Source organism: Somniosus microcephalus, chromosome 6 (assembly GCF_052327205.1).
Source record: "Somniosus microcephalus isolate GS21.2 chromosome 6, FLI_Smic_1.0, whole genome shotgun sequence".
In the NCBI taxonomy this organism is placed as follows: domain Eukaryota; kingdom Metazoa; phylum Chordata; class Chondrichthyes; order Squaliformes; family Somniosidae; genus Somniosus; species Somniosus microcephalus.
The window spans coordinates 28863671-28877964 of record NC_140992.1 but is presented as its reverse complement, the minus strand read 5'-3'; the positions used below and the strand labels follow the sequence as shown (position 1 = coordinate 28877964).

At 49.1% G+C, this 14294-nt stretch overlaps 1 protein-coding gene across 1 annotated transcript in view; it reads right to left on the bottom strand.

Moving 5' to 3' along the window:
• The window catches only part of xrn1 (5'-3' exoribonuclease 1), a 144801-nt gene that overhangs the window by 87461 nt on the left and 43046 nt on the right, over nt 1-14294 (bottom strand). The window contains exons 6-9 of the mRNA XM_085989602.1: nt 8879-9047; nt 8682-8749; nt 7093-7224; nt 212-302 (exon numbers count right to left, since the gene is read on the bottom strand). Coding sequence (XP_085845728.1) covers nt 212-302; nt 7093-7224; nt 8682-8749; nt 8879-9047 — 460 coding nt within the window. The remainder of the gene's footprint in view (nt 1-211; nt 303-7092; nt 7225-8681; nt 8750-8878; nt 9048-14294) is intronic.

Genomic DNA, 14294 nt, shown 5'->3' with positions numbered 1-14294 from the left:
TATACTTGTGTAACAAGAGTTGTCATGTCTAAACTAAAAAAATGTTAGCTAGAAAAAATAATGCATTTTAAAATTTACTTCAATTAGCTGTGACTTAATTCAAAAATAACTGAAATTTAACGTTTTACTGAGATCCAAAGTGTGAACTGTTATTAGAATAACTGGCAATGGTTTCAGAGTGTTAAAATGTTTATGCATGGCTTATGCCTACCTTTGTGATTGAATTCAGTACTGCAGTTTGAACAGGCTCCTGCCTCATTTCCACCTTCATCTAATACAGCTAAACACAAGTCATCTCGAACCTGTATATAAAAAAAAATATTGCATAAAATGTTTTCCTCTCCCAATAAAGCTCCCTCAAAAAAGGCAGCACTCTTACAAACTTCTCCTTCAATAGAGACAGAGCTCCTCCACAACCAGTCAACAGAACATTGGACTGAACTAATGCCACTAATTCAATTCCCCCTCCTTCTCTAGAGATTAAGGGGGAAAAATTCAGTATCGTCCCGTTTGGGACGCAATTAATCGGCCGTGCGCAAAGTTTAGCGCCTGGCGCTAATTATCGCCTCCGACTGCAAACTTGGCTTTTATCGCCCCCGGAGTTGATTGGAGCGCTAAATCAGGCGCTACACACCTGTCTTAAGGCGCAAAAGCCGAGGAGCGAGGTGCTAACTCAGAGCGCGGGCACAGCGCAGGTGCTGTCAGTTAGCGATGGAACACAGACACACGGGCGCCAGACAGTTCTTAAAGGGGAGGGTCGATCTTGCTCTCCAGCCACACCCTGCTCATTGGAGCCTTGAATCTCGGCCTGGAGAGACCTGTGCCTAAATCTTGCAGCCAAAGACTATGGAGGGGGTCAGGGAGCGAGCACAGCGCTTCAGCGAGTGGGCCTTGGAGGCTCTGGTTGGCGCGCAGAAAATCAATACTGTACCGAGAGTGTGGCAGGAGGCCTTTGCTGTGCGATTACAGAAGAGTGTGGAGGGAGGTGGCACAGAGCGTCTCCTCCAGGAGCATGGTGCCCAGGATACATATACAATGTAGAAAAAAGTTCAACGTCCTCACTCGGGTCATCAGGGTGAGTGGCTTTTTCTCAATACCTCTCCATCTCAACCTCACTCTGGCCAGAGGGTCTTAAAACCCCAATGCCCAACACTCACCCAACACCTATGGCCCTCTCATGAAACACACACGCTATTCACCTATGGGAGGCACATCAGGCAAGACCATGGCTGTATGTTTACTCAGACACTGTTCTTTTTCTTGCAGGCCAAGCTATCTCATAATAGGAGACAGCAGCAACGGACGGGTGGAGGGCGGCCTCAGCTGCAATCCCTCAGCGATCTTGAGGAGCGCGTCCAGAGAATTGTAGCAAGCCGGGTGATCGGTCCCGTCGCCACTGGAGAGGCCGACCCCGTTCTGGACAGCAATGGTAAGGTCATCACTTTTTTGTCCTCTCTCCTTCCACTTTTCCCTCACAACACCAGCCTTTGACACTTTCAATCCAACTTACTAAATCGCTGCACTCATTCCTCCCTTACTGCCACCCTGTCCTCACGCTAAAGCCACTCTTGTACCTCCCTGCTTTCAGATGGTGATTCACCAGCTGAGGAGACGGGCCCTCAAGCTACCAGTGGGAGTGAAGCTGCAGGCGAGGAGGAAGATGAAGCCGGAGCATCAGTACCACCCTCTACCGAGGAAGCCCATACCCACACTGGGAATACGCCTTCCCTGGAGGGGAGCAGGGGGGGGGGGGTGGGGGGGGGGGGGGGGAAAGAGAGTCTGGTGAGGGTGAAGCTCCAGGACCCAGCGGGCTGCAGCAACGCAATGGGGGTAGGGAAGCTCGGGGGCCTTCTCCCCGGAGGGAGAGTATGCCAGCGAGTCCTACTGCAGAGAGGACGCAGAGGAGGAGCGGCTCATCGCTGAAATGAACACCCAGGCAGTGGACATGCACACTGAGCTCATGGGTGCAGTGGGAAGGGTGCCCGAATGCATTGAATCACTGGCAAGGAGTGTGGAGCACAGGCGGAGCCACGCAAATGTTTAGTGCTGCAATTCAGTCACTGGCTGCCGTGACCCCATCTCTGACTACTCTCATGCTGACTCAGATTGAGGCCACGCGAGCACGGACTGCTGCCATCCTCGCTGGTTCGGACACATTTCCCCAGGGCTCTCACTGCGCCGCAGCAGGCCAGCAATCGGTGCTCCAGCAGATTGCTCCGGATGCTGAAGTGATGTCCCATGGGAGTGCCAGTGTGTCAGTCGAGCAGGGAGTTGTTGTCCTCTCTCAAAATGACAGCATTCTTGCTGCCACCACTGTCACTTCCCCATTGCACTTGCCACCACCTGTAGCCCAGACTGCTGCCGCCCATGCAGAGTTGGTGCAGTCTGCAGCCGGGCCCTCCAGGCCCAGAGCTGGTCGAGGCCGTCTTTCAAGGGCATCTGCAGTCTCAAGTTCTGACAATCAGCAGCCTTCCACCAGCCTTGCTGCAGCCACTGGGGCCCCATTACAGAGGAGCAGTAGGGTGGGAAGGGGTGAAGTGCGCAAGGGAAGGAGATCACCCTCGAAGGGCAAAAAGTAGGAGTGACAAAATGGTCATTTTTTTTATTAAAAGGCCGAGGTTCGTGGTCAAACTTTTGTTTAGTGTTTTGGACATTATCTCCAGGTTGTGAGAACCAGTTATGTTAATGACTGTTTTTTTGTGTTTCTTTCTATTAGTTTGTAATGAGGAAATGATACACAGAGTTTGTAAAATAATTAAGTTTTTGTATTCAAAATGTACATGTTTGGTCTTTGCAATCATTGCTGCCTTGGCCGGCTTAGGGGTTGCGGGTTGGTTTCATTCATGTTGTTCTCAATGGCAGAAGCCATTTCCTCAGCAAGCCGCTTCCAGGCCCCTGCTATCAGCCATTGACGGGCGGCCCTTGCAGTTTCAACATTGTGGGCCTCCCTCCCGCGTTGGTGCTGCTGATGATCATCCTCTTCCTCCTCTTCCTCTGGTGGTGCTCCAAGGCCTGGTGGCATTGGCTGGGTCCTGAGGATTGCCAGGTTATGCAGCATGCAGCACACAACAACGAAGAGAGAGACTCGCTCAGGCGAGTACTGCAGGGCTCCTCCGGAGTGGTCCAGACAGCGGAACTGTTGCTTGAGCACGCTGATTGTGTGCTCAACGATGTTCCTGGTAGCTAGATGGCTCTCGTTGTACCGCAGCTCAGCGGGGGTGTTGGGCGTACGGAGCGGTGTCATCAGCCAGGTGCACAGTGGATATCCCTTGTCCCCGAGAAGCCAACCACCTGGGTGATGCGGTGCCTGGAAAAGTTCTGTCACAGTAGTCTGGCGCAGGATGTATGCATCGTGGCTACTGCCAGGATAACAGCATTGGCAGCGAGCCTCAGCTGTCTGTGGTCACAGACCAACTGCACGTTTAAGAAATGAAACCCCTTTCAGTTGCGGAAATCCTCTGCATTCTCATGCGGAGCACGCAAAGCCACATGCGTGCAGTCAATGGCGCCCTGCACCATGCGGGAAGCTCGTTATCCTCGCAAAGCCCATAGCGCGTTCATGCTGCTTGGCCGGGGTCATGAGGAAAGAGATGTACTCTCGTCTCCTTTTATAGAGGGCATTTGCGACCCGCGAACTGGGAGATATTGGCGATGTCCCCAGTAGTTGATTGAAATGAGCCGGTGGCATAAAAGTTGAGAGCCACTGTGACCTTCACTGCCACTGACAGATGTCCTGCTCCTCAGTTGAGGCTGCAGATCTGGCTGCAACAGGTGGCAGAGCTCAGTGACCACGTCCTTGCTGAAGCGCAGCCTTCGCAAACAGTGCTCCTCAGACAAATTAATGTAGGAGAACTGTTGGCGAAATACCCTGGGAAGGTAAGGTCTCCTGTACAGAGGCCTGTTGGCCCTCCTTCGTCTGGCCATGATTGCCACTCTCTCTCTGCATCTCTGTGGCCTCCGATTCTGCTGGCACAGGACGACGCCCCCAATTAGTGCAGCCCCGATAGTCTCTTGGCAATCAAAGTAATGAAGGTCAAAAACCAAAGTACCAGCAAATTTATGCTCAGTAGCCAAAACTACTTCACACAGCGTTGACTCAATGCAGGTCTCTCTTTATATCTCTCAAAATCTCTCTCTCAGAATGAGTGATACAAAAATGTCTACCACAAAAAAAGCCAGGAAGAGGCCCCTTTAAATAGCACCCCCCCAGCCCCCCAGCGACTGGGAAGCGTTCCAATCTACCTGTCGTTGGTTGCGCCAGGCAGAAAGGAGGGGGGCGCCACTCAATTTCCGTTTTGGGGCGCCCCAAGGGCGTTACACGCTCGAATGACGTCAAGATCTGCGTGTGCAGGAGATCGGGGCGGTATTGTTTGGAGCCGCCGCAAAATGTCCGGTCAATTTCGCGAGAGGCGCAGATATCGCCGCGCCCTAGTTGCTTTGCGCCCCATTAGCGCCCTCTTAAGGCGCTAACAGGAGGCGCAAACCAACTGAATTTTTCCCCCATTCTTCCCTATCATAAGACATTACATAGCAATTTATATCAGATCTAACTAAAATCACACCCAAAATGGTTAGAGGTGGAGGTATAAATTGTGGCTTTCTAAAAAATATTTACATGGGATATCTACATTATAACCAATGTTTTTCCTGAGCTTTGAGTCAGTAAATAATTTTAAACCTCAATAAGATGACTCTCAAATAAGAACCATGGTAACAATGGAATGTTTGAACTCATTATTGGTAAAAATGCAGATTTGTAAACAAATTCAGATGAGATCAATGTATATTTTCCTGCTGGATCATTTAAACCAGTCATCATACTGCAGGCAGTTTCATGCCCTAGGAAGGATGGGGAGAAACACACAAACATTGATACTTTAACTACTCTTGCACAGTATTTATCTTATGTTTACTCAATTACTTGGGAGTAAGTTTCAGGCACATGTTGGTCTTGAACTTAAATCGGTTTATTCTATGACTCAGTGCATCAATACGATTAGCAATCCCCCCTCATGCTGCGTCACTTGACTGAGACAATTAAACAAAGTCAGTGGAGCACAGGTTTCCATGCTGTGAGTCGGAAGAGGGCGAGGGGAAAACACTAGAGCGTTTCATGCCAAGCTTGAATAACAGCAATGCAAGGATGGACAGATCTTCTGGAGTTTTGCTTGATTAATTTCTGGGGATCGGGAAGTATTTCTCAGGAGATGAAATGCATGTGGTAGGATAAATTGTACCTAGTCTGTGGAAGGAGCAGGCTTGACTGGCCAATTGACCTTTACTAATTCCATACTTCAATTAGACTGAATTACTTAAGCACTACAATTGTTCAACCACTGTCTGGCAACACACAAGCCACCTAATATCTGGCAGAAGGCACATGTAATAGCACTATTAAAGCCTGGAAAAGATCCCTCAGATCCTAAGAGTTTTCGGCCAGTTTCACTGCTTTGCCACACCTATAAGCTGTTTGAACGCCTGATACTCAATAGGATAGCACCAAATGTAGATGAGAAGATCATTCCAGAGCAAGCAGGTTTCCACCCCGGCAAATCAACAACAAGCCAACTGCTCAACCTCACACAACACATCGAAGATGGTTTTGAGCAAGGGATGGTAACAGGTGCTGATTTTGTAGACCTGTCAGCAGCATACGATACAGTGAACCATAGACGTCTCCTCTGCAAGATTCTAGAGATGACAAAAGATATTCACTTAACAGAGCTGTTAGAAAGCATGCTTCAGAATCGCCGGTTCTATGTTGAACTAGGTGGGAAGCGCAGCAGGTGGCGTATTCAGAAGAATGGTCTTCCTCGGGGAAGCATGCTTGCACCGCTGCTGTACAACATCTACACGAATGACCAACCTATAGACGGTGTCACACGCCGTTTTATATATGCTGATGACTTATGTGTCACTGCCCAAAGCACTGATTTTAACACCGTGGAGAAAACGCTTTGAGGCCTTGGAGGGACTAAAATCCTACTATGAAGAAAACCACCTTCGCGCAAACCCATCAAAGACGCAAGTTTGTGCATTCCGCCTCAGAAACCGTGAAGCCAAACGCCAGTTGAAAGTAACCTGGTGTGGAGCAACACTGACGCATTGCGAGCACCCTATCTACTTAGGAGTCACCCTTGACCGATGCCTCACCTTCAAGAACCACATCGAGAAGACAAAGGCAAAAGTGAGCGCACGAAACAACATCCTGAATAAGCTCACTAACACAAGATGGGGAGCAAGCCCAAAAACATTGCGAACCAGTGCACTTGCTCTTTGCTATTCCACTGCCGAATGCGCCTGCCCTGCATGGGAAAGGTCTACTCATGCCAAGAAGATGGATGCCGTTCTGAATGCAAGCTGCCGATTTATCACAGGTTGCTTAAAACCAACAAACACCAACAGCCTATATATCCTGGCGGGTATCGCTCCCCCTGATATAAGAAGAACGGTAGCCAGCAAGAAAGAGCGACTCCGTCAAACATCAGATGAGAGACACCCTCTGCATTGTCATACACCTACACCCAGCCGCCTAAAGTCAAGGAAGAGCTTCATGAACAGTGTTGTTCCATTACAATCAACCGCATCTGAAGCCCGCATCGCCTTGTGGAAAGACCGGCTCGCCAGTCTTGAACAACCCCCAGCAATGGAAATTTTACCTGATGAAAGCCTTCCCCCAGGAGCTAATTGCAACTGGGCAATCTGGAAGTGCCTTAACAGACTTAGGACCGGTGTAGGTTGCTCAAAGGTGTCACTAAGCAAATGGGGATATTCAACCAGCCCGACAACTTGTGAATGTGGAACTGAGGCACAGACTATGCAACATCTCCTGCAATGCCCATCGTTAGAGGAACCCTGCACTGTTGCAGATCTTGCCGAATTCAACAACAAGGCACAAAAATGTGTCCAGTTCTGGCTGGGCTATGTATAGACTGTCCGTGGACACGATAAGAAGACGACTTGAGCACTTCCGAGATTCAGTGAGCACAGTTACTTTAAACTATTGCACTTTTTTTGCAATATAACATTAATTTAAAAAGTTAACCCTACATTCAGTTGTAAAGAGTATTTGAAGAACAAGGTGATACATACCTTGTTTTTCTTTTTACGTCGTTTTGCTTCCTCTGCTGCAATGCCTGCTGCCTCATTTAGGTACTTTTTACCCACTTTACTTTCAAACCACTTTAGGTCAACAAAAACTTCACTGAAATGTTCACGATCAAACTGCAATCAAATAATATCACGTTTAATCAGGCAAGCACTTCAACAAAGCAAAAAAAGCCACCCAAATACTGCTGAATTGGTGAAAAATTTCACCAACTAATACATATAAACTTAATCTAGTATTGGTTCATATAAATTGAGAGGCATCTCCTGAAATTACCCAGCTGTCTCCTGAGAATGCAGGAAGATCAATTTGCACAAGATACCAGAAAGCATACCAGTGCTTTTTAGTGACTTAATGCTTGTTCCAGCGAGCCTTGTTCAGCAAGTAATCACTTTCAATGCATCTGAACTTATTTGTATTTGAAAAGGTGGGAGGAAAAGTTTGAACTGGCATCACTTAAGATTCAGTTTTCAATCATTTATGAATTAATTAAAAATACCCAAACAAATAATCGCTGACTAAGGTAGGAGAAAATAGAATGTCATTGATGAAAGGCTCAAAGATGGTGCTGCTAAATCAGGGAATAGGATTAACTGAAAGTCATTTGCACCAAGCTACTTTCACACTCAGTTTGTTGCGCCAAAGGAAAGACAGATGCCATACTTTGGAACTTTTCATCTTATGGTACAGCACCAAACACTGCTGTAGTAAGGTCCGTGGGTTCATTATTTCCAAAGCTCTCAATTTGAGCCCCTTAAGCAAGAGAGTCAAATTATATTTGGACAATGAACAACTTCAATTTGTCTGGCGTCCACTGGTGTAGTTGTTCAACCATGGAGGCATGCAGGCCGTTTTACCAAGTCAAAGTTGCAGCTCGTGTCATACCATAGAGTAGGAGATAAAAAGTTCCCACCCATGATACCTGATTTTGGCTATATTTTCAGGAGTCGGGGGAGTGGAAGTATGTGTCAGACCCTTCCCATATGGAGATGAAAAATGGGTGGGTGGAACACATCATTCTCCATGAAGTCCTTGTTCATTTCCTAAAGGCTGATGTAAGACTGACAAAGGCTTTGGGAACAGGTCAACTCTCACTTCATCTCTTTGGATGGGAAAAGTGAGACAAAATTTTTTTAACTTTTTCTTAACGCTATAAAGAAGTGTAGATGGGCATACACAGGAAAAATACTAATGACCATAAGCAATTTAAAAGCTCTTATGCCTACTATCTGTTTGCTGAGCGTAATAACCACATGACCTGTAAACACCAGTATGTTGTTCGCTCTAATAACGCTCCCCAGACACAAGCCAAGTTTGGAAACACAGAAACTGGAATTTGTGTTCAATGTGTTTTATTTTTTTAAAAACAGGACAAGTAGACCCAACTGCAAATTACACACATCTGCCATTACATATCACTGAAATTTTAGTGACAAGACTGAATATATTCTTGACTTGTTCTTTAAACAGACCAATTCAAAAAAAGTCTCGAGTCTAAATTAAGCGACATTTATGTGAACTGCAAAAACAGTTCAAATAAAACTTTCAAATGATGGAAACAATCTATGCTTACCTCTGACAGTTTTACAAGATACTTCTCAAAGTGTTCCAAATTTAATGTTCCGCCTTCATTAATATACCCTGATCAAAAGAAAATTACAATTTCACTGCAAATCTCTTATTTGCCTATGAAACAATGAGTTTGAAATCATGCTGGAATAAACCAGAGAGTTAATTTACTACAGAGAGTATTTTGTTTCATGTACTCACCTCCAAGGGTTGGCAGGACCTCAGTGTACGTCTTGTATAGCAAAGGCAATGCATCATGATTGATGTGTAAATGAGGTAGATGAGGAATAAAATCATTACCAACAAGGAACCCCATCAATATCCAGTCATCAATTATTCGTTCAAGGTCATATTCAAAGCAAATCTTGTCCTGTTAATGGAGATCAAGAACAAGCATTTTATTTAAGTCTGATTGAAGTTCCAAAGTGAATGTGACAGTGTAGCACAGTATTAGGTTTAATCCACTGGCTCATTACTGCAGCAGGGAAACTGCTAATCCTTAGGTCACAACTCTACAAGGGAGATTATTTATAAAACAAAATTTAACAGTCTGCTTACCAGAGCTGTTGAACCAGAGGGGGAAACAAATTCTTAGATACCCAAAATTGTAACAGTTCCTCTGGTAGAAGAAGCACCATCAGCAAACATGGCTGTTTTTTTCAGACTGGAGGGAGGTATACAGTGGCGTTCCCCAAGGTTCAGTACTAGGACCACTGCTGTTTTTGATATGCATTAATGACTTGGTTTTGGAGGTAGAGGGCACAATTTCAAAATTTGCAGATGATACGAAACTTGGAAGTGTGGTAAACAGTGAGAAGATAGTAACAGACTTCAAGACGACAGAGACAGGCTGGTGGAATGGGTGGACACATGGCAGATGAAATTCAACACAGAGAAGTGGGAGGTGAGACATTTTGGTAGGAAGAATGAGGCGAGACCATACACACTAAATGGTACAATTTTAAAGGAGGTGCAAGAACAGAGAGATCTGGGGGTGCTTGTGCACAAATCTTTGACGGTGGCAGGACAGGTTAACAAAGCAGTTAATAAAGCATATGGGATCCTGGGCTTTATAAAGAGACATAGGCTACAAAAGAAAGACAGACTTGCATTTATATAGCGCCTTTCACGACCACCAGAGGTCTCAAAGCACTTTTGAAGTGGAGTCACTGTTGTAATGTGGGAAACGCGGCAACCAATTTGCGCACAGCAGGTTCCCACAAACAGCAATGTGATAATGACCAGATAATCTGTTTTTGTTATGTTGGTTGAGGGATAAATATTGGCCAGAACGCCAGGGATAACTCTCCTGCTCTTCTTCGAAATAGTGCCATGGGATCTTTGACGTCCACCTGAGAAAGCAAATGGGGCCTCGGTTTAATGTCTCATTTGAAAGACGGCACTTCCGACAGTGCAGCACTCCCTCAGCACTGCACTGGAGTGTCAGCCTAGCTTTATGTGCTCAAGTTCCTGGAGTGGGACTTGAACCCACAACCTTCTGACTCAGAGGAATGCTATACCTATATAAAATACTAATTCGGCCCCAGCTGCAGTATTGTGTCCAATACTTGGCACCACACTTTAGGAAGGACATGAAGGATTGAGAGGGTACAGGAGAATTTTACTAGAATGGTTCCAGGGATGAGGGAATACAGTTACGTGGATAAACTAGAGAAGCTGGGGTTGTTCTCCTTGGAGCAGAGAAGGCCAAGAGATTTGATAGAGGTTTAAAATCATGAAAGATTTAGATAGAGTAAATAAAAAGAAACTTTCCAATGGCTGTGTGGTAAACCACTGTTTGTATTCCACTGTGTACATGCCTGGACATGCCTCGGCTGACTCCTCCCACAAGTCCGAGTATAAAGGTGACTGCTCCCCAGCCCTTTGTATTTCTGGACCGGTCGACCACTCGAGGCAGACCTTCATTCTTTTGTTAATAAAAGCCTTTAGTTACTCTCTTAACTCTCAGTCTTTTATGAGTAATTGATAGCGCATCAATTTTATTAACAAAATTTTTATAATGGAGAAGATCCTCGCACCAGCATGCCTGGACTTAGATCATCGGGAGGCGGACTCATCCACCAAGTTTACTCACTGGCTTAAGTGTTTCGAAAAATTCCTGACCGCCTCCGCAGCAATCAAATCGGACGAGGACAAACTGGATGTCCTGACCTCCAAAGTGAACCACCGAGTGTACTCGGTCATCCAAGACGCGACCTCGTACGCGGACGCTATCAAGCTCCTCAAGGACCAGTACACGCGCCCAGTGAACGAAGTGCAGCCTGGGACACGGTAGGACCGCCTCATAGCGCCGTGCCACCCCAGCCACGGCCCAACTACCGCAGCAGTGTCCCAAGGCCAGACAACAGTGCCCCAAGGCCAGAAATGCTACTTCTGTGGCCAGGCAAAACACCCCAGAGCGCGCTGCCCGGCAAAAAACGCGATCTGCTCGGGCTGCGGGAAGAAGGGACACTACGCTAACGTCTGCAGGGCCAAAGCCACCCCGAACCCCAGCAGCGCCGCGTGTGGGCCATGCGGGCCGCCATCTTGGGCCTCCCCGGCCATGTGCGAACCACCGGTACAGCAGCCATTTTGGACGCCTCCAGCCACATGGGGATCATGGACGCCGCCATCTTGGACGACAGCCGGAACGCAGCAGGCCCCCAACACCGCCTCATCTGATACCCGCAGCGACACACCGACCCCTACGCTGGCATCCGTTACACTGGACCAAGCGAGACCGCACCAGCTGGCCAGTTCCACAATGGACATTAAGGTAAATGGCCACGATACAATCTGCCTTTTTGACTCTGGGAGCACGGAGAGCTTCATCCACCCCGACACGGTGCGGCGTTGCTCTCTCCCAGTCCTGCCTGCGCACCAGCGGATTTCTATGGCCTCCGAGTCCCAGTCGGCGGACATCGGCGGCTACTGCGTAGTGACACTCGTAGTAGACGGGACCGTGTACGATCATTTTAAACTTCTGGTCCTGCCCGACCTCTGCGCTGCCGTCCTGCTGGGGTTAGATTTTCAGTGCCACCTTAAAAGTGTTACGATGGCGTACGGTGGACCCCTACCCCCACTCACAGTCCGCAGCCAGCAGCTCCCAAATTGCCCGCCGCGCACCAGGTGCAACCTCTCCACACTCAGAGTCACCCCCCCCCCCCACTGTTTGCTAACCTCACCCCCGACTGTAAGCCCATCGCCACAAAGAGCAGGCGATACAGTGCCGGGGACAGGGTTTTCATTAAAACCAAAGTGGAGCGGCTCCTGAAGGAAGGGATTATTGAGGGCAGCACCAGCCCCTGGCGAGCCCAGGTTGTGGTCGTTAAGACCGGCGAGAAGCAGCGCCTGGTCATCGACTACAGCCAGACAATAAATCGCTACACCCTGCTGGACGCCTACCCACTCCCCCGCATAGCTGATATGGTCAACCAGATCGCGCAGTACCGCGTCTTCTCGACCATTGACCTGAAATCAGCGTACCACCAGCTCCCTATCCGCCCTGAGGACCGCCAGTATACCGCCTTTGAGGCAAACGGCCGCCTCTACCACTTCCTTAGGGTTCCCTTTGGCGTCACCAACGGGGTCTCCGTCTTCCAAAGGGAGATGGACCGGATGGTAGATCAAAATGCGTTGCAGGCCACTTTCCCATATCTGGACAATGTGACCATCTGCGGCCGTGACTTGCAAGACCATGACGCAAACCTCGAAAAATTCCTCCGCACCGCCCAACTCCTGAACCTGACATATAACAAGGAGAAGTGCATATTCCGCACAAACCGCCTCGCCATCCTTGGCTGTGTTGTGGAACACGAAGTCATCGGCCCCGACCCCGACCGGATGCGTCCCCTTATGGAACTCCCACTGCCCCACTGCCTCAAGGCCCTAAAGAGGTGCCTAGGGTTTTTCTCCTATTATGCCCAGTGGGTCCCCTACTATGCAGACAAGGCCCGTCCGCTGATCAAGTCCACCTCTTTTCCCTTGACGGCAGAGGCCCGCTTAGCCTTCCACCGTATCAAGGAAGACATTGCCAAAGCCACCATGCACGCAGTGGACGAATCCATCCCCTTCCAGGTGGAAAGCGACGCGTCCGGCTTTGCCCTGGCCGCTACCCTCAATCAGGCGGGGAGACCCGTGGCCTTCTTTTCACGAACCCTCCAAGGCCCGGAGACCAGACACTCCGCTGTTGAGAAGGAGGCCCAGGCGATTGTGGAGGCTGTGCGTCATTGGAGGCACTACCTGGCCGGAAAACGATTTACCCTGCTCACTGACCAACGTTCAGTTGCTTTCATGTTTAACAACAAGCAGAGGGGCAAAATCAAAAATGACAAGATCTTGAGGTGGAGAATCGAACTTTCCACCTACAATTACGAGATCTTGTACCGGCCCGGGAAGCTCAATGAACCCCCGGATGCGCTATCGCGTGGCACCTGCGCCAGCGCGCAGATCGATAGACTGCGGGCCCTCCACAATGACCTCTGCCACCCGGGGGTCACCAGGTTCTTCCACTTCATCAAGGCCCGCAACCTGCCTTACTCTATTGAGGAGGTCAGGACCATGACCAGGAACTGCCAAGTCTGCGCTGAGTGCAAACCGCACTTTTATAGACCAGACAGGGCCCACCTGATAAAAGCCACTCGCCCCTTAGCGTTGATTTTAAAGGGCCTCTCCCCTCCTCCGACCGCAATGTGTACTTCCTCAATATTATTGATGAGTACTCCCGTTTCCCGTTCGCCATCCCCTGCCCGGACATGACCAGTGCCACGGTCATTAAATGTCCGAACGACCTCTTCACCCTGTTCGGTTTCCCCAGCTATATCCATAGCGACCGGGGCTCATCGTTTATGAGCGACGAACTCCATCAGTACCTGCTAACTAGGGGTATTGCCACAAGCAGGACCACCAGTTACAACCCCCGGGGGAACGGACAGGTGGAAAGAGAAAATGCGACAGTTTGGAAGGCCGCCCTGCTAGCCTTAAAGTCTAGGGGCCTTCCAACCTCCCGCTGGCAGGATGTGCTCCCCGATGCACTCCACTCTATTCGGTCACTGCTCTGCACTGCCACTAACGCCACCCCTCATGAGAAAATGTTTGTCTTCCCAAGGAAGTCCACATCGGGGACATCGCTACCACCATGGCTGACGTCCCCAGGGCCGGTCCTACTGAGAAGGCACGTGAGGACCCATAAAACGGACCCCCTGGTCGAGAGGGTCGACCTCCTCCACGCCACCCCCAGTATGCTTACATTGCATACCCGGACGGGCGGGAGGACACAGTCTCCATAAAAGACCTTGCACCCTCGGGGGCCGCAGTAACCCACTACTCACTACCACCACCCCCCACGATCCGATATCCAGCCCCAGCAGACGGCAGGCCTGGGCCCCGCGACCCGCTCGACAGCTACGAGGACGACACGCCTGTGCCACTGCCCACGCAGGACTCGACGCCGGAAGCTCCACTACCCCTGCCGTCGCCACGCCGATCACAGCGGCAGACAAGACCTCCGGAGAGACTCCAATACACTAACTTTTAATACACTTCACCCGCCGGACTCAATTTTAAACAAGGGGTGAATGTGGTAAACCACTGTTTGTATTCCACTGTGTACATGCCT